The sequence below is a fragment of the Neofelis nebulosa genome, chromosome 3 (assembly GCF_028018385.1).
Source record: "Neofelis nebulosa isolate mNeoNeb1 chromosome 3, mNeoNeb1.pri, whole genome shotgun sequence".
NCBI classification, from domain to species: domain Eukaryota; kingdom Metazoa; phylum Chordata; class Mammalia; order Carnivora; family Felidae; genus Neofelis; species Neofelis nebulosa.
The window spans coordinates 106540094-106559698 of NC_080784.1; the positions used below are offsets into that span (position 1 = coordinate 106540094).

Sequence of the window (19605 nt, forward strand, 5' to 3'; positions counted from 1 at the left end):
ATGAGAATACTGAAGTTTGGGGAGGGAACACATAGCCAGTAACTGGCAGAAACAGAAGTCATGACTTGGTCTGACTGCAGAGCCTTATCCCTTGTCTGCCAGATTGATTTCTGGGGAAAAAAAATCATTGAATCATTCCTTTGCTTAAAATTTTTCATTGCCTCTCCAGAGCCTTTGAGGGCCCTCAAGAGCTAGCCTAGCCCACCTACCTGATCTCATAGAGGTGAATCTATCTATTTATCTATTTATCTATCTATCTATCCATCTATCTATCTCATTCCTCTCCTCACTCCTTTAGAACCCCACCTTTGAGCTGTACTAGACCATCTCACCTCTGAATGCCCCAGATACCTTGTCTTCCCTCTTTCATTCCTGCTACCTCTCACTCCTTTTTTTTCTAACTCATTTTTGTCCTCAGGGACTCAGTTCAGATGCCACCTCCACTAGGGAGATATCTCTCACTTTCCAAGTCTGGGCTCAATGTCTCTTCTTACATTTTCCCACGGCAACTTAGTCTTCTCATAGAACTCTAATCCACTGTACCATACTTATAGGTCCCACCAGACCAAGTGTCGGCAAGCTTTTTCTTTAAAGGGCCAGGTAGTATATATTTTAGGTTTTTTGAGTTTTGTGGGAAATGTCACAACTACTCAACTCTGCTGCTGTAGTGCAAAAGCAACCACAGAGAGTATAATAATGAAAAGCATGGCTGTGTTCCAATAAAACCTTATTTATGGACATCGAAATTTGAATTTCATATAATTTTTATGTGTCACGAAATATTATTCTTCTTTTGATTTTTTTCAACTATCTAAAAAAATAAAAACCATTTTCAGCTTGCAGGCTGTACAAAAATAAGCAGGTGGGCCAGATTTTGTAGTTTGCCAATCCCTGTACTCTTCCATGAACTTTTAATAGCTAGAGCAGTGTCTCATCCAACTTCATATCCACAGTGTTTAGTACAGCATCCAGCTTATAGTGAGTGCTTAATAAATGTTAAATAAGTAAAACTCATATAGCTAGTAGTGAGTGATAGTTTCAGGATTCAAACCTGAGTCAACTTGACCTGGCAGTGTGATGTCACACTGCCCAATCTATGGCTGATGACATAAGTAATGCAGCACACTCAGAGCAAGATATTCAAGATATTAGCAAAGTAATTCTAGCTAGGAGTGAAACTGCTGGGCCATATGGTAACTCTATATTTTAACTCTAAAAAAATATTTCTTCTAGAATCAGCTTTGGTAAGTTACATTGTCACCAGAGATTTCAATTTTAATTATTTTGTTATTGTCTTTTTGTATGGGGGGTGATATTGCCTCTTTTATTTTAAAAATAAAATCTCATACAGAGTGGCAACATTGCCTAATTGCTAAGAGCACAGCCTTTGAAGCCAGACTGCTCCAAAAACTACGTTGAAACTACGTTGTTTATTTGAAGTTCCCAAGAATATTAAAAATGTATATCTAAACAAAAATTTGTACATGAATGTTCACGAAATTATTCATAATAGCCAAAAGGGGAAGCAACCTAACTGCCCATCAACTGATGAATGGATAGTGAAATGTGTTATATCCATACAATGGAATATTATTTGGCAATAAGGAAATAAGTACTAATACATACTACTTCATGGATGAACCTTGAAAACATTATGCTAGGGGCACCTGGGTGGCTCCATCCGTTAAGTGTCTACCTCTTGGTTTCAGCTCGGGTTATGATCTCACAGTTTCATGGATTTGAGCCATGCATTGGTCTCTGTGCTGGCAGCATGGTGCCTGCTTTGGATTCTCTCTCTCTCCCTCTATCTCTGCCCTTCCCCACGTGTGCTGTCTCTGTCTCTCTTTAAATAAATAAACTTAAAAAAAAAAAAAGGAAACATTATGCTAAGTGAAAGGGTAGTCACAAAGGGTTATGTATTATATGATTCCATTTATATGAAGTGTCTAGGATAGGAAATCTTTACAGATAAAAAGTAGACCAGTGGTTGCCTAGGGTTGTAGAATGGGAGGGTAGTGGGGAAAAGGCAGTGACTACTAATGGGCAGGGTTTATTGGGGAGGGATGAAAAAATTCTAAAATTAATTGTGGTGATGGCTATACAACTCTGTAAACATACTAAAACCCATAGGACTGTATACTTTAAATGGGCGAATTGTTAATTATGTTTCAATAAAACTGGTATTAAAAAAAAACAGAGAAAGAAGTAATTTCCAGAAGTACCTTTGCGTCTGGCTCTTGATGATCATTTAAACTGTATTGTTACTGTTATTGGTTGCTGCTCAAGTTAGCCTACCATGTACCCTTCTCCCCACCACCATTTAATTTGGCCTTATTTATTGTGTTTTCAGATGTTTAATACAGTCCAAGTCTTGGCTATTTCATTTTTAAAAAATATAAATCCTCTTCAAACTGTAGCTTTTCAACCAGAGACTCCAAATTTCTTAAGTTACATAAATGCTTAGAGCAGCATAGTTTTTTTCCAAAGGATATATATAACAGAAAGAACCCTGAGTATTGTCAGGTAATTCATTCTCTTTCTATACAATCTTTTGCACCATCGATTATCTTCTTTATTTTTTCTTTTACAGTTAGAACAGAGGGGTTCCTGGCTCTGGCTCAGTCGGTGGAGCATGTGACTCTTGATCTCAGGGTTATGAGTTCCAGCTCCACGTTGGGTGAAGAGATTACTAAAAAGTAAATAAATAAGAATAAATTTAGAACAGAAAGACCCTAAAGAACACAGAACTCCAGCACATGGACACTCCCTGTGACCTCACCTTTCAATTAGGATTTGGTTACCAGGGTGACCACATTAATTATACATGGAACATCAGAGGCTGACATCAGGTGACAGTGGGGTAGTTTGGACCAAGGCTGGGAATCCAGGCTGATCCTCCTGTCTGGTAAAGGCCAACAATCCTACAAAAAGCGTAATGTCAGAAGTTAGTCACTAAAGGGGTGGTATATAAGGTCACGAGAAGGGAAACTGGCCTGAAACCAGAAGTCTGTTTCATAAGAAAAGAAATTTGTGATTGGTAACTCCAGTAACTGGTGGAACTGTATGGTCTATTAATATCTTAGTTATTTGAAAGCGTAACTATAAGGCAGTTACAGGAGAGAAAGGCAAAACCATTTAATAGAGAAGAGCAAATCAGAGTAATATTAAGAGAAAGAAAAATGAGGTAAAAATTACTTTGAAATACAATTAGAAGGCATGACTTCCAACTAAAAGACTAGGAGGTTATTTTCATTTTCTGAAATTTGGTTTATTAATCTATAAGTGATTAAGTTGAATTCACTTCTCACTGAATACTGACTTATCCATATATCTAATCCCTTCCAGCTTTAAATATTTAGGAATTCAACACTTAGTACTGAAATCACAAGTTGTTTGTCTGGTATCCCTGAACAAAGAGTTAGAAAGAATTTACAAATTAAAATTTAGTGGTTTTATAGAGGCAACAAGCCAACCAGCTGATAGGAATCAGCTCTCCTATCTCTGAGAGACTACTGTTTCTTACATTGTGACATAACTGTGATATGACAACTTTTTTTATTGCTCTTACAAGCTGTGTTGCTTCAACACAGATCAAAGCTTCCTAAACTTCATCAAACATTTTCATTATACTGAGAATACAGGAAACAAATTTAAAACAAAATTTTTATTGTAGATTTTCAAATCTAACCAATGGGCAGGGCATCACACTTTAAAGCTGTAGAAAAAGGAGAAGTAGGAAAGAGACCATTAGACTTCACCATGCTGGAATAACTTAAAATGCCTGCAAAAACTCATGTAGCATTTCAGCAGTAGCATTATACCCATGCAAATGTTTGCCCAAGGATTTCATCAGTAAAGGGATTTGTCAAGCAGTCTTTATCTTCTTGTAGTCCAGAGAAAAGCATATTTTGAAAACAAAACACTGATTTGGTTTGCTTTGTGTAAGTTTGGTAGCTATACCAAACCTAGGGTTGACTGAAGGCCTTTCTATCTAGCAGTGGGGCGTTGTGAGAAACCAGCGAGATGGTCCTAGTTTTTAAGGCTGGATAGAGAAGTCAAGTCCCAGGTCTCACATAGGTTGTCTTTCTCAGCTGTTTCTTAACAACACAGTAAGCTAAACACTGGGTCCTTAATGTATGAATTGATTCCTGTTTGGGGTGGGTTCAATCATTCTCCTTCACAATGAATCTGTAGACATTCCTTGAAGGAATACACAGAAGTCTAGCAATTTCAGCTTCAATGAAGGCACCTCTTACCACACTTTTCAGTTAGGACATCTTTGTCTACCTATTTTACGCGTTGCCAAGCTGCTTCGGACGTTCCTTCTTCTGTAGTGCATTGCACAAATGCGTCATCAAATTGTCCGTGTACACGTGCCAGATTCGCCTTTAAACTCTCATCTCTTCGGAGTCTTGAATCGTGTACCTTCCAGTATTAGCAAGCAATACCTGCAATATCAGTTACTCAAGTAATAAGTAATGAATAGCTGAAGCTGCAACCTGTTGAATGAAAGAATGAATGAACCCTCATTACGCACTCCCGCCTTCCTACACGGCTCCGCTGTGAAAACACTGATTTATCAACAGCGTTAACATTTTGACCTGTTATAGGGGAACAAACAAACAAACAAACAAAACACACAGAAAGAGGCGAATAGAAAAAAAAAAAGGAAGGACGGGCTGCCCAAACTCCGGCAGTTCTCTCGGCCAGGCCCCGCCTCCGGCCCCGCCCCGCTCCGTCGCGTCTGTGCGCGTGCGCCGGCGGGTGCGCGGCAGCTGGTCTGAGCCCCGGCGCTGGGGGCGCGCAGCCGGGAGAGTGTTTGACGTGGCAGTTCCCAGCCCAGCTGCAACTCTGTGCGCGAGACCAGCCTGTGGGGACACAGGGCCGGGGGAAAGGCGCCGCGGGAGCAGCGGCCGCAGCGGGAGCAGGGTCACCGGGGGCAGCTGGCGCTAGGAGCAGAGCGCAGGCTCTCGGAAGTTCAGAGGCGTGCGGGAGCAGAACAGGTAATGCCTCGCCCTGCCTAGCTACGCTCTGGCGGGACAGCCCCTCCCCAGGCACAGCTGGAGCAGGGTGCGGTGCGGGGCCCGGGATGGGGGTTGGCGGGAGACTGGATGCTAAGCTGTGGCAGGGCAGCGGAGGAGACCTCATACTTAGCTCGTACAGCCCTTTCGTGCAGTTTAATAATGGGGGTGGGGTGGGTGGGCGTGGGCATTTTTTTACCCGCCCCCGCCCCCATCTTTTTGTCTTGGGATGCTGGGACTGCGTGCTTAGAGTCCTCACCAGCCCCAAGATTGCAGGGACACTGCCAGCGGTTTTCTTGTCTCCGTATCAACTTAATTTCCTTTTTGGAGGAAGGCAATATCGGAAATATTGATAGTAAAAATGGCAACTGTATCTTCAAGCTTCGGGACATCCTGAGAGTGCAACCAATTTGTCCAAATCCGAACCTGGTCCAGGGTGAGAGGCACACCTCAGCGATAATTGACCAGTGACAATGGCCTGGGGCTCCCCAGATTTTGATCCTAGGCCTGCTGTTGCCAAGTGGCTTTCTGCCATGTCGCCGCTTGAAGCTGAGTCAGGTTTCTGTAACTTGGTGCTGTGTGAGGAAGTTTGACGTGGCAAACCGGGCTGCGTGAGGAAGCAAATTCCTGTCAGGACCAGTAGAGAGGGACCCGACTGCTTGCTTCCTGCTGTTCGGAGTGAACATCCCGGCCTTGCCTCTCCGTCACTCAGCAACAGGCTGCTACGTAGGTGTGTGCTCCTGCTGACTTCCGAAATGTGCTTGGTTGGATGAGCTTGACCAAAGCTCAGGCTGCCACGTCTCTCTCTGCTGAAGTGGGAGGAGGGAAAAAAGTGTTGTCAGTAACAAAGTGGACCAGCAGGCTTCTTCCTGTCTCTCCTCTCTGCAGTTCTTTCCTTCCGAGGAGAGGAAAGCGATCTTACGATATTTTCGCTTGGTGCTTTTAATTTTGGAAACGCATAGTTTAATAGGAAAATGAAACCGAATAAAGAATGACATTTCCTGAATGTAGGTCTATTTCAAGGCTTAGCAGGTATCACCGAAATTTACCTTAAAAGGTAGTATCGTAAAATAACAACAGGAAGGGTATTTCTATGCCAGGTAAAAGAAACCGGAGAGAAATCGTAGTATCAGTGTTTTATATCTGCCAAATCTTTAGAAACTTTATTTTGTAAGAGGGACCTGAGGCCCAGAGAGGTTCTTCACCTTATCCCATGTCACACAGCTAAGTATTAGTATATTTATAGTGAAAGCCTACTTCCTTTGCTAGGATTCACAGCCTTTTTTGTTACAAAAGATTTTTTGACAGTAGTTCTGTGTGAAATGTCTCTTGTCTTGTGAAACCTGGAAAAAATGGAAAATTTAAAACAAATTGATGTTTAGCTTCTGAGTAGAATCAAGGTGGGTATGTTACATTTGTGTGTGTGTGTGTGTGTTGCCTGAACATATATGAAATTGCTTTTTTTCTTTGTTCCTTAAATATATGTGCATATGTTTTCAGAAGTGTGATATTTAAATTAGAAAGAGAGTCTGTCATCTCTGAATGAGAAACCACTGACAACTCCCAAATTGTTGTAGGCTGCAACCTGCCTTAGTCATTTCATGACTCACAGAGTGAGTCCATTATCCGCTCCTTTATCTTCTGCTATATTTGTTGGACTATTGATCTCTCTTCGTCCTAACTGCCTAACGAAAATTACTAATTAGGATAGCACTGAAATGACACGAGCCAAAAAACATTTGGTTGCAGACCACTGGCAGTTGTGCTGGTCAGTGAATTGAATGACTGTGATTATTGCCAGTGGCATGCTTTGCGCTGAAACAGGGCCATGGAAACCAAAGGCACAAACATAGGAGACTATCTGTGAAATAGTTCATTCTTCCAAAGAAAAAGTGATTGGCAAGTTGTTATTCATATTTTGTGCCTGAGAATTTGCCTATAGAAGCGAGTTACTGAGTTACATAGAGCTATGATTAGAGCCTGTTTAGGGGATAATGGTATGATATGTTGTGTGATATGAAGACGTCTCGTGCACCTGATATTTTCCTCAAACCATTGTAAATATTTACTAACGGCATTCTTATTTTTAATAGCATTAAGTAACTCAAAACTCTCTTGTTGACGTTTTTTTTCTTCTTTTGCAGGCTTCTTTTGTAGAGCTATCCCTTGGAATGATATTTTCATAATGAGTCAACAAGGATATGTGGCTACACCCCCCTATTCTCAGTCCCAGCCTGGAATAGGTCTTTCTCCACCACATTATGGACACTATGTGGACCCATCTCATGCAGGTTCTCCACCAGGTAAAGTGCATTATTTTGGCTTGTATGTGATTATTGATTCTCAGTACTCAGAGACTTAAGACATTCTGAAAGAGCAGCTTTGGGAGTGTTGAATGGTCATTATATAATGCAGTGGTTTGAGAGTATAGGCTTATTTGGAAAAGTATATTATAGAAGAAGCCTGCATCATCAGTTTGGTTATTGCTTGGAATACAATGAGTTTGGTTTTAAAATATAGATTAAAACAACTGACGAATGGATAAAGAAATTGTGGTTTATATACAGAATGGAGTACTACGTGGCAATGAGAAAGAATGAAATATGGCCCTTTGTAGCAACGTGGATGGAACTGGAGAGTGTGATGCTAAGTGAAATAAGTCATACAGAGAAAGACACATACCATATGTTTTCAGTCTTAAGCGGATCCTGAGAAACTTAACAGAAGACCATGGGGGAGGGGAAGAAAAAAAAAAAAAGGTTAGAGAGGGAGGGAGCCAAACCATAAGAGACTCTTAAAAACTGAGAATAAACTGAGGGTTGATGGGGGGTGGGAGGGAGGGGAAAGGGGGTGATGGGCATTGAGGAGGGCACCTGTTGGGATGAGCACTGGGTGTTGTATGGAAACCAATTTGACAATAAATTTCATATTTAAAAAAAAAATAATTAAAAAAATAATATGACCTTTGATTATTAAAAAAAAAATAGATTAAAACAAAGAAGCTCCTGAATGTTTTGTTTTTACTGTTAGACTTGTTCTTGCTATTAATCAGTTGTGTGGGGTTATTTAAACATTTAATAAAAAACCGAATTAAATATGTACATATATATCGTACATACTGTATATATTATATATGTATATACATACACTAAAGTGCTTTTGGCAATCATAAAAAATCAGGCTTGATATTGGAAAAATATGATTAGATTCGTATGTCAAAGATTACAAAGTGATAATAACAAAAACATGGCCTTACCTTGAAATAATTAGTGATTGAAATCATTAATGGAGTGGGATTACCATTGCTCTGATGGAAGTTGGCACCATGAAGCCACCTCCCTTTATCAAAAGGCTGCTCTGAGGGACCCAAGTTTCAGGGTCAGGGGTGAGGCTAATAAGAGCTTGTTTCAGGTCTAATGGCCCCAAATTTCCTAAAAATATTTGTTTAAGACAGTTATTAGGAATTCCGAGAGAATGCTGAGGAATTCATCTCAAATCGTTGTGTAAATCAGTGAGTGTCTCTTGGGGATCACTAGGACTGACTCGGATATGTAGAATCTGGGCTCTGCTGGATAGCGTGTATGGAGTGCAAATCACTGAGGGCTGGGGAATGCCCTGTAGGGAGGCTTGACTGCAGCAGCCACACAAAGTTTGTTTCAGAAGATGCTCTAAAGACTGAATTTCCTGTGGAAAGTGACTCTTGTGATTTAGTCTGCCCCTAATTTTTAAAAACCTTCAGATGAGGCATCCCCCTCTTGTCCAGAACCAATATTCCCCATAATATTTATAGATCTGGATCCTGTAGGAACTTTTTCTTGTTTCTCTCTATCTGGTGGTTCATTGCCCCTCTGCATTTGTATATGATGAAGATTATAAACTGCTCTTTTCGAGTGCTTACCATGTATCAAAAACTGGTCCTAAAAGCTTTACGTGCATTATTTTATTTAATCCTCACACAATGCTATGCAATAGATTAGCCCTGTTTTGCAGCTAAGGAAACTGAATGGCTGGTATACTATGATTTATCCAAGGTCACAGAGCTGGTGGGGTAGCGAGGATGCATACCCAAGTATCTCAAGAAAACAAACAACAAACCCTAATACACACCTAAGTAGAACATTCAGTATCATTCACTCTTCCTTCCTCTCTTCAAGACAGCCATGTTTTTAAGAAATTACTTGCTTTCCTCAGTGACTCTCCATCCTTGCCTCTCAGTCCCTCCATGGCTCAATGTAGTCTGCTCCATAGCTTGGGCCCCATCCACTCTTCCCCTTCTCCCACCAAGGTCATCAGTGGCCCTAACACCAGATGCAGTAGACACTCTCCTGTCATCTTTTGAATTTGACACTGCTTATGGCTCTTCTTTGTATAAAGCTCTCTTCTCCTTTGGTTCCAGTGACACCATATTTTATTATTTTTCTTGGTGGCTTTTTGGACATCTTTTTCTAAGGAGTCCCCTACCCCTTCTATATGACCATCAGTATTGCTGTTTCTCCTTCTTTGTTCTTCTTATTTTTTTTTTAATTTTAAGTAATCTCCATGCCCAATTTGGGGCTTGAACTCATTACCCTGAGGTCAAGAGTCACATACTCTACCAACTGAGCCAGCGAGGTACCCCTCTCCTTCTTTGTTCTGTCATCACCCCTCTTCTCTCACTCTATAGGTATTTCCCTAGGCTGTAACCTTCCATATGAAGTACTAATCTCTCAGATCTATTTCTCCAGCCCATATGTCTCTCTTAAGCTACAGACTCTTATTTTCAATTGCCCACCTGTGTACGTGGGCACATTGAACTCATCATATCCAAAATAATTCAGAATGTTTTTCATAAAACCTACTTTTCCCTGGCATTCCATATCTCACCCAGCATCATCATCATTCACTCAGTTATCCAAATTAGAAATTTTCACTATTAAAAACATTCTCTCCCTTTTACCTTCTTCAATCCAACTGTCCTCCCAATTTCTTTTTTAAAAACAATTTTTTAAATGTTTATTTATTTTTGAGAGAGAGAGAGAAAGAAAGAGGGAGAGAGAGAGAGTGCTGTCAGCACAGAGCCTGATGCAGGGCTCGAATCCACGAGCTGTGAGATCATGAACCAAAGTTGGATGCTTAACTGACTGAGCCACCCAGGCGCCCCCCTCCCTATTTCTTTTGGGGAAATTGTAAACCTCTTTCCTACCTGCTTCCTCCTCTCTATCTTGTCACTCGTCTTGTTCAAGCCATCCATTTCTCATCTGGATTACTAAAATAGTCTCTTAACCATTCTCTATCTTCAGTACTGCCTTTCTCCAGACCATCCAGTCCTGTGCTAGAGGGATATTTATTTTTTTTAAGCTTACTTATTTGTTTTGAGAGAGAGAGAGAGAGAGAGAGAGAACATGCAAATGTGAGCAGGGGAGGGGCAGAGAAAGAGAGAGCGAACCCCAAGCAGGCTCCGCACTGCCAGCACAGAGCCCAAAGTGGGGCTGTGAGGCCGTGTCCTGAGCCAAAATCAAGAGTTGGAAACTCAACCCACTGAGCCACCCAGGTGCCCCTGGAGGGATTTTGCCTTTCTTTTTCTTAAAACCTTTTATAGCTTCCCATTGCCTCTGATTGAATTTTAGGCTCCATAGACCTTCATTAATTTACCCATTTTCTTTTTTTCATCTGCCAAATTATCATACCTGTTATTGCAATCGTACTAAGCCATTAGTCATTTAGAGTCTGGTTTGTACTGGTGCTCTCATTTGCACTCCACACTACCAGAAGGTGGATCCATGCCTTCATGTTGTCCTCCACACTCCTGCTTTAGACTCACTTCAAGCGCTGTGCCTACAGATGTTTCTGACCACTGTTCTTTCTCAGGCTTGTCTATAAGTCCTTTTTTCCTTTTGTGTTCTTCTAACATCTGTGCAGGCCTCTATACCATTTGCCACACTGTAGTTTAATAGATGTGCCTGGAGCAGGGAAGGTACCCATTAAATGAGTGTGTGAATGACAAGCTGCTCCATTCATCAGCAACTCTGGTGTTTACCAGTATTAAAACAATAATAACAAGGAAACTTCCTCTGTTGGATTAAAACCTTCACACTTTAAGCCTTTTTTTTTTTTTAATTTTTTTTTTTTAACGTTTATTTATTTTTTGAGACAGAGAGAGACAGAGCATGAACAGGGGAGGGGCAGAGAGAGAGGGAGACACAGATCGGAAACAGGCTCCAGGCTCTGAGCCATCAGCCCAGAGCCCGACGCAGGGCTCGAACTCACGGACCGCGAGATCGTGACCTGAGCCGAAGTCGGACGCTTAACCGACTGAGCCACCCAGGCGCCCCAATTTAAGCCTTTTTCTGCTTATTCAATTCTCAGATGGATACCAGGCTATCAGACTCTATAAATATACCTTTTTGTAAAATATGGTGTTTTTGTTGAATTATTTAAGGCTGCTACTACATTACCCTAGCCTTTATTTCTCTGGGCTAAGTGACCCTAGATGTCCTAATCTTCAGTCATCAGGTGCCTTCTTTTCTAGTCTTTTGGTGACCCTTTTATTGGTTTTCTGGCAGATAACAGGCGATCTAGTTGTGGTTCTTTGAAGTATCTGTTCTACCATAGATATGAGCAGTGCTAACTCTTGTTTTGTGTTTCTCACAGATCATACCTCCATTTGTGCCTATTGTGTGATGCTAGGGCTATGTAGTAAAATTTAACACATTTATTGAGTGAGAAAAATACTTGCGGCAATATAACAATGAATAAAATAAACCTAATCTCAGCCTTTAGAGTACTTACTTACCTAGTGGGACATGTGTCAAGTACCTTGATAGTGGCAATACAGGGGGTGTAGTAGTATGATAAAGGAGATGGAAGGTGGTATGGAAGTACATGTCAGGGGCACATAACCAAGACTTATGGATAAAGGGAATCCTCCTGGAAGAAATGACCTGGAAGATGAGTAAGAGTTGGCCAGGTAGTGAGGCAGCTTAGTGGGGTCAGGAGGTGGCACTTTTGAGCCATTTGCAAGAGGTTCAGCATGGCTGAGATGTAGAGTGCCAGCAGTGAGGGGTATGCCTGGAGTGGAAAGCAGGGCCATCTTAAGACTTTATTTAGGCTTTATTTTAAGGTCAGTAGGATGCCACTGAGGCATTTTAAGCTAGGAAGGGTCATAATCCCATGTATATTTTAAAAAGAGTTATATTCTACATTAGAAAGGATGGAGAAGGCATCAGACCTGGACACACTGCTTTCTGGAATAGGGTTTCTCATCCTCAGCACTGTTGACACTTGGGGCCAGTTAATTCTTTGTCGTGGGAGGTTGTGCTGTGCAGTGTAGGATGTTTAATAGCATTCTTGGCCTCTACTCAGTAGATACCAGTACTCCCCCTCCTATCCACACCTGACCCATCCCCATCCCCAGGCCTTGACAACCAAAAATCTTAGACATTGCCCAAATGTGTCTTCAGAGGAACAATCATCCCTGATTGAGGACCACTGGTCTGGAAGCTGAGAGGCAAGAACTAATATTGATGTCCTGGAACTTATAAGGTAGGGTGATGGAAGTGGTGAGGCTTATAATAAATAGCAAACTTATATACATACACTACCGGGCACAGTGCCTCGGGAAAAGTAGTCATTACATGTCCATGCAATAGGGAATTTATCTTTGTTTTATTTATTTAAAATTATATGTGTGTGTGTGTGTATGTACACATATATATACACATACACACATATATATATTTAAGCATGATAAGTGCATTCCTTAATCACCATCATCTATTTCACCTGTCCTCCCACACTCATCTCTCTAGTAACCATCAGTTTGTTCTCTATAGTTAAGAGTCTATTTCTTGGTTGGTCTCTCCATCGCTCTCTTTTTCCCCATTTGCTCATTTGTTTTGTTTCTTAAATTCCACATATGAGTGATATCATATGGCATTTTTCTTTCTCTAATTTTGCTAGAGTTAATACCTATTCTTCTCAAACCATTCCAAAAAATAAAAGAGGAAGGAAAACTTCCAAATTCATTTTATGAGGCTAGTATCACCTTGATACTAAAACCAGATAAAGGCACCACAAAAAAAAAAAAAAAAAAAAGAGAGAGCTACAGGCCAATATCTCTCATGAATGTAGATGCGAAAATCCTCAACAAAATATTAGCAAACCAAATCCATCAATACGTTAAAAAAATCATACGTTAACGGGAACCCTCTTGCTCTGTTGGTGGGAATACAAACTGGTCCAGTTTTCTCTGGAAAACAGTGTGGAGGTTCCTCAAAAAATTAAAAATAGAACTACCCTATGACCCAACGATAGCACTGCTAAGAATTTACCCAAGGGATGTAAGAGTGCTAATGCATAGGGGCACATGTACCCCAATGTTTATAGCAGTGCTTTCAACAATAGCCAAATTATGGAAACAGCCTAAATGTCCGTCAGCTGATGAATGGATAAGAAGATGTGGTTTATATATACAATGGAATACTACTTGGCAATGAGAAAGAATAAAATCATGCCATTTGCAGCAATGTGGATGGAACTAGAGGGTATTATGCTAAGTGAAATGTCTGTCAGAGAAAGACAGATATCATGTTTTCACTCATATGTGTATCCTGAGAAATGTAACAGAAGACCATGGGGGAAGGGAAGTAGAAAAAAATAGTTACAGAGAGGGAGGGAGGTAAACCATAAGAAACTCTTAAATATAGAGAACAAACTGAAGGTTGATGGAGGATGGAAGAGAGGAGAAAGTGGGTGATGGGCATTGAGGAGGGCACTTATTGGGATGAGCACTGGGTGTTGTATGTAAGCCAATTTAACAATAAATTATATTTAAAAAATAAAAAAATAAAGTGCAAAAAAAAATCATATATCACAATTGAGATTTACTCCCAAGGTGCAAGTGTGGTTCACTTTTTGCAAAACAATCAACATGATACATCACGTCAACAAGAGAAAGGATAAAAACCATATGATCATTTCAATAGATGCAGAACAAGCATTTGACAAAGTACAACATCCATTCATGATAAAAACTCTTTGCAAAGTGGGTCTAGAGGGAACATACCTGAATGTAATAAAGGCCTCATAAGAAAAATGCACAGGTTATATCATACTCAACGATGAAGAACTGAGAGCTTTTCCCCTAAGGTCAGGAACAACACAGGAATGTCCATTCTTAACCACTTTTATTCAATACAGTACTAGAAGTCCTAGCCACAGCAATTAGACAACAGAAAACAATAAAAGGGATAAACTTTTTTTTTCACAAGTGGTTTTTAATTTTGGTTTTAGTTTATCAGATCCAGGGCCAAGTCCAAGATATACTTTTCTGTGATGTTGTTTTGGTCAGGAGTTTTTTTTGTTGGTAGCAGAGACTATTATAGTAGAAAGTGATTTGTTAAAGGTATCAGGAAGCTAAGAGAATGTAGAGAAAGCCAGAACCAGCTTGGGAGTCCATGGTCCATAGAAATGCACACTCCACACAGGACCATTAGCAGCCACTGCCTTTCTACCCCAGAACCACCATTTCCGCTTCCTGGCCAGGGTCTCCCAGTGATGTGTTGCTTTGTTGAATTTAGAATACATGGCAACTACATTTGTAAGAGGTTTATGCAATGGATGTTCCGTCTTTCTAGCTCAGGACCATACAGAAGGGCAAGCCAGAAAGGAAAATGGAATTGGTATTGAGTAAGCCAGTCTATATCTGCCATGATATTAAAGACCAGTTTGTGATTTTAGATATTTTTCTTTTGGCATAAGCATAGTTATTAGTTCTTTCTTCTGGTATGGTTTTTCTTATTAAAATTCTCGTACTGCTCTATAAAGAATTCAATTTCTCTTTATCTCTGACCACTTTTGAAAATACCTGTAACGTGATCAGGAGAAGACTGTGACTTTGCAGATAAAAGTGATACTGGTTTCCCTTTGCCCTGAGGATAGAGTCCAAATGGCACATAGGACTTTGCAGCCTGACCCGACCAACCTGGACAACCTCTGTTCCAGCCACTTTCCTTCATAATCTCTCTGCACTGAACCTTCTGCCTGTCCCTGATCATGCCATGCTCTCTCATACCTTTGCTCAAGTTTTCCCTTCTGCCTGAAACCCTCTATCCTGTCTCTACACTAAGAAAACTCTTGCTTGACTTGCAAGATTCAGCTCAACCAGTCCTTTCTCTTTGAACTTTTCCTTGATTTCTTTAGGAAGAGTTAGCTTGTCTTTCTGCATGTTGTAACATTCATCACATGACACTGTCATTATTTGTTTACATGGTTGTGAATTCCATAAGAGCTCTCAGTGTCTCAAAGGCACATTGAATGTATATTGAACAAGAATGAGTTTGAAACGTTGCCATAGAGTTGATTTTCAAAAACAAAAAGGAAAGAACATTTTAGTGAAATTTGTATATAACAATACTGCTTGAATATATTAAGCTGTTTTTTTAAATTTTGTTTTTGTAACCAGAAATTTATTAACGTGTGTGTCTCATGGATACATATGGGAATACTCAGCCATAAGTAATGCTGAAAACTGTTTTTTTATTTTCTGGAACTATATATGAGGATTGTTGATGAAATTGGTATTTAGCTATTACTTAAGGAATTCGAATATTTCTGGTTTCTTGTAGTACATATAATTATTATTTTGGCACTAGTGTTGTGGATTTTCTACTTTTGTCCAAAATAATGTTTCAAAAATGAAAATGCAAGTGTACATATAATTATGGTGTATATGTTCTGTTAGAATATAAATCCTTGAAAAAAGGAGGACAGGGGCATATGGTCAGAGGAGAGGAAAACAACATTTGTTGATCAATTACCTTATTTATCAGGCATTTCTGGGTGCTATTATACCTATTGTCTTATTCAATTCTCAAAACAGTCCTTGGAGACAGGGAACATTACTGCCATGACACAGTGTTAAAAGTTGAGGTTTCAAAAGACAGAGGTATCTTATCAGGGTCTCAGCTGTTAACTGATGGGGGAAGGAATTCAAACCCAAGTCTGTGTAACTGCAAATCTCGTGTTTTTCTAACTTTGCTGGCTTTGGAGTTTAGAACTTTGTATAAACATGTGGTGTTATAAGACTATTGGGGTGCCTGAGTGGCTCAGTCAGTTAAGTGTCCGACTCTTGATTTCTGCTTAGGTTCTGATCTCATGGTTCGTGAATTTGAGCTCTGAGTCAGGCTCTGCTCTGTCAGCTGGGGATTCTCTCTTTCCCTCTCTCTCTGACCATCCCCATGCTTGCACTAGCTCATTCTCTCTCAAAATAAATAAGCATTAAAAAAATATTGTTTTTCTTCTTAGTATATAAAAAATTGCTAAGTAAGACTGTGACTGTAAAATTAATAAAACATTTTTCTTAAGTTTGAGGAATCCTGTTTTAAGAAAATAAAACCTTTTTGAAAGTTTTGATAATATTTATGAATACAGCCATTTCACTGGTTATATTACATTCTGTATTACCCAAGCATCTGAAAGCTTGCTGTCAAAAGTATTATGATGATAATATAAGAAACTTTAATTGGGCAACTACGTGGTCACCCAGGTAATTCTCTTGCTATCTGAGAGAATAAGCTCTCTAGAGGAAGATAAAAGAAGAAAGGAGATGTTGGATATGAAATATCATCATGAAATCAAGTGGAGGAGTGCATAGAAGCCATCTAGGAGGTCACTGATAATGGTGCCAGAGAGAAGGGTAGAGTCAAAAGTAAGTTGAACAAGAGGTGCCTGGGTGGCTCAGTCGATTAAGCATTCAACTCTTGGTTGTGGCTCAGGTCATGGTCTTGAGGTTCATGGGTTCCTGCCCTACACTGCGCTGTCAGTGCTGAAGCCTGCATGAGATTTCTCTCTCCCTCTCCCTTTGCCTCTCTCTCTCTCTCTCTCGAAGTAAACAAATCAACTTAAAAAGAAAAAGTAATTTGAATGAGCTGGTACAAACCAAGCAGGTTGGAAGTGGAGAGAACAAATAAAGACATGTTGTCACAGATGATCTAATCGAAGCCTTTCATTTTGCAGTGAGGGAAACTGAGGTCCTTAAAGATAAAATTTTTACCCACACCGTGCATGTGTTAGTAAATGGCCAGGTGGGGCCTTGAACTCCTCTGACCCACACTCAGTGATTTTTCTTCTGTACCGCAATTACTCTAGAAGAGAAAAATGTCTGCAAATAGTTCTAAAGAGAGACCTTTAAAGATCTATTTGACAAGAGCTGCATGTAAATGAAAACAGTTACTGCCAGGAGCATTTCATCATCACAAGGGATCCCACCTTGTGTATGACTGAGTGTGATAACTTCAGCAGTTTAGCACCCAGCTATTTGGAATCTTGGAAGAATTATTAACTCTGAAGGCTTGCTTTGCCTTTGTTGGAAAAACAGATGCTACTTTCCTTTTGTTTTCCTCATGCTGTAATTCAAAGACATTTTCTAACTTTTGATTTTGGCTCAGGTCATGATCCCAGGGTCATGGGATTGAGCCCTGTGTCCGGCTCTGCGGAATGTGGAGTCTACTTAAGATTCTCTCTCTCTCTCTCTCTCTCTCTCTCTCTCTCTCTCTCTCTCTCTCTGCCCCTCTCTACACCTCCTGTGTACGTGCACACTCTCTCTCTCTCAAAAATAAAAAAAATAAAAATAATAAAACACAAAGGCATTTTCATAGAATTTTTTTCCCATAGTTAGAGTTAGGCTCTTTATGATACCTCATATTATTTTGTTGTTGTTGTTGTTGTTGTTGTTTTTGGAGTTATTTTCTGAAATCCAGAATGGCATTTTTCATTGCATATTCTAGCATTCTTTGTGTGATTGTGTGTTCTATCAAGGTTTTTCTACCAAACGCAAGTTTATTTCTTCTGTTTTAGTTTCTGTTTATTTTATTTTAATTTTTTTTTAATGTTTATTTATTTTTGAGACAGAGAGAGACAGAGCATGAGCAGGGGAGGGGCAGAGAGAGAGGGAGGCACAGAAGCTGAAGCAGGCTCCAGGCTCTGAGCTGTCAGCACAGAGCCCGACGCGGGGCTCGAACTCACGAACTGTGAAATCATGACCTGAGCCGAAGTCGGACGCTTAACCAACTGAGCCACCCAGGCGTCCCTTAGTTTCTGTTTAGTATTGAGATAATTCTCTTCTTTCTGCTCTCCTATCATTATGATGGTCAAATAACTATGGGAGAACCTGGTGTTGATAGGTCTGTGATGGTTAATGCAAATTTAAAGGAGAACTTGTCTTAATCCATTTTTTCCCCTCCTTCCCCTCCTAGTTTTCATTTTTAACCTAATGGCATGGCATCCTCTCTCTTTGCACATTCATACTCTTCTAAATTCATGCCCTTCTGTTGCAGGTATGATGAAGCCAGCAGGGCCTTTGGGGGCTGCTGTCCCTGGGGGGATGTTGCCTCAGGGCCCTTCACCTCCTGGACCCCATCAGTTTGGCCAGAATGGAGCTCATGCCCAAGGGCATCCTCCCCAAAGGTGAGCTAGGTAGATTTCAACCCTCATTTGTATATTCTACTAAAATGGTCTCACAAGTCCCTTCTAAACTTGCATGTTTATTGATTGAAAATTTGACCTCTTGATTCTGCCCACACCCTTGAAAGGACTTGCTAGAAGGCTGCCCTAGGAGACAAAGCATTTAGAAAAGGTAGGAGGGGGAAGAAAAAAACAATGCTAGTACATACTAAAAAATATATAAAAAATTACTTGTATCAATACCACATTTTAATTTTGGATTATATTCCTCTTGTTTTAGAGTTCTGTATTAATCTCTAATTCCTTCAGATGTCTATGGCCTGTATTCCCCAATAAATTTTAAATTCTCTATCCTCTTGAATCCTTCATAGAACAGATCTCAGTGCCAGTAGGTGCTTCATAAATATTTTAAAAATTAAATCAGATTGTGGCCAACGGTAAAAACTGGATTTGATATGGAAGGTACACAGATGCCGATGAGGGATTTTTGCAGGACAATAGTAAAAACAACAGAGGAAATAAATCTTCTGTTTGTGTTTTTATAATGAATTCAGGAAGGAAAAAGTTGAAAGTTGGAGGCAGGCCTGAAGAAGCCACGATAGGAGATGTAGGAGATATGTAGAGATGTGCACCCCACTGGGGACTGTCACTTGGGAGGGGAGCCAACATCACACCTTCCCTGCTGGAAGTCCCATTATTGTTTGTCCTGTGAGCTGCCACTGTTGAGACTCCTAGTGCCAAGCTGTATGTAGTGTTCACTTTGGAATTTCTCCAAGGGTTACCTGGAGGCTTCATTTCCCAGGTTCCTTTCCCAGGCTGTTAGGCTGTAGGGTTGGGTGGGAGGAGTAACCCCTCAGTGTGAATCTGGACCCTGCTGCTGCTGAAGCCATTTAGTTATCCTTTCAAGGAGCCTGAGAGTAGTCCCTGTTAGTGGGAAAACTCTGGAATTTTAAAAATCGGCAAGTTAATTCTCTTAGAGGCCATTGGTGAGGTTCGTACTTCCTGGCTCGTTTGTCATGATAACTTCTACCATTGGAACGGTTGCTGTGAGATACAGAGTGAAGGTTAATGCAGGAAACAGGATGAGTGAGTCTAAGTAATTTGGTTTACATGTGGTTTAACAAGGAACACAAAGTCAATGGAC

General features: G+C 40.4%; 1 protein-coding gene across 5 annotated transcripts in view; it reads left to right on the top strand.

Moving 5' to 3' along the window:
* The first annotated feature begins 2885 nt into the window (after nt 1-2885).
* SEC24D (SEC24 homolog D, COPII coat complex component) overlaps nt 2886-19605 on the top strand; it is a 108205-nt gene continuing 91485 nt past the window's right edge. For 2 of the 5 annotated variants that reach the window (XM_058721513.1, XM_058721517.1), the window contains exons 1-3: nt 4873-5003; nt 7166-7324; nt 18335-18464. In XM_058721513.1, coding sequence (XP_058577496.1) covers nt 7207-7324; nt 18335-18464 — 248 coding nt within the window. In that variant the 5' untranslated portion in view covers nt 4873-5003; nt 7166-7206. Of the gene's footprint in view, nt 2906-4872; nt 5004-5645; nt 5752-6401; nt 6422-7165; nt 7325-18334; nt 18465-19605 lie in introns of those variants that run through there. The other 3 variants (XM_058721515.1, XM_058721514.1, XM_058721516.1) reach the window with 3 other exon arrangements.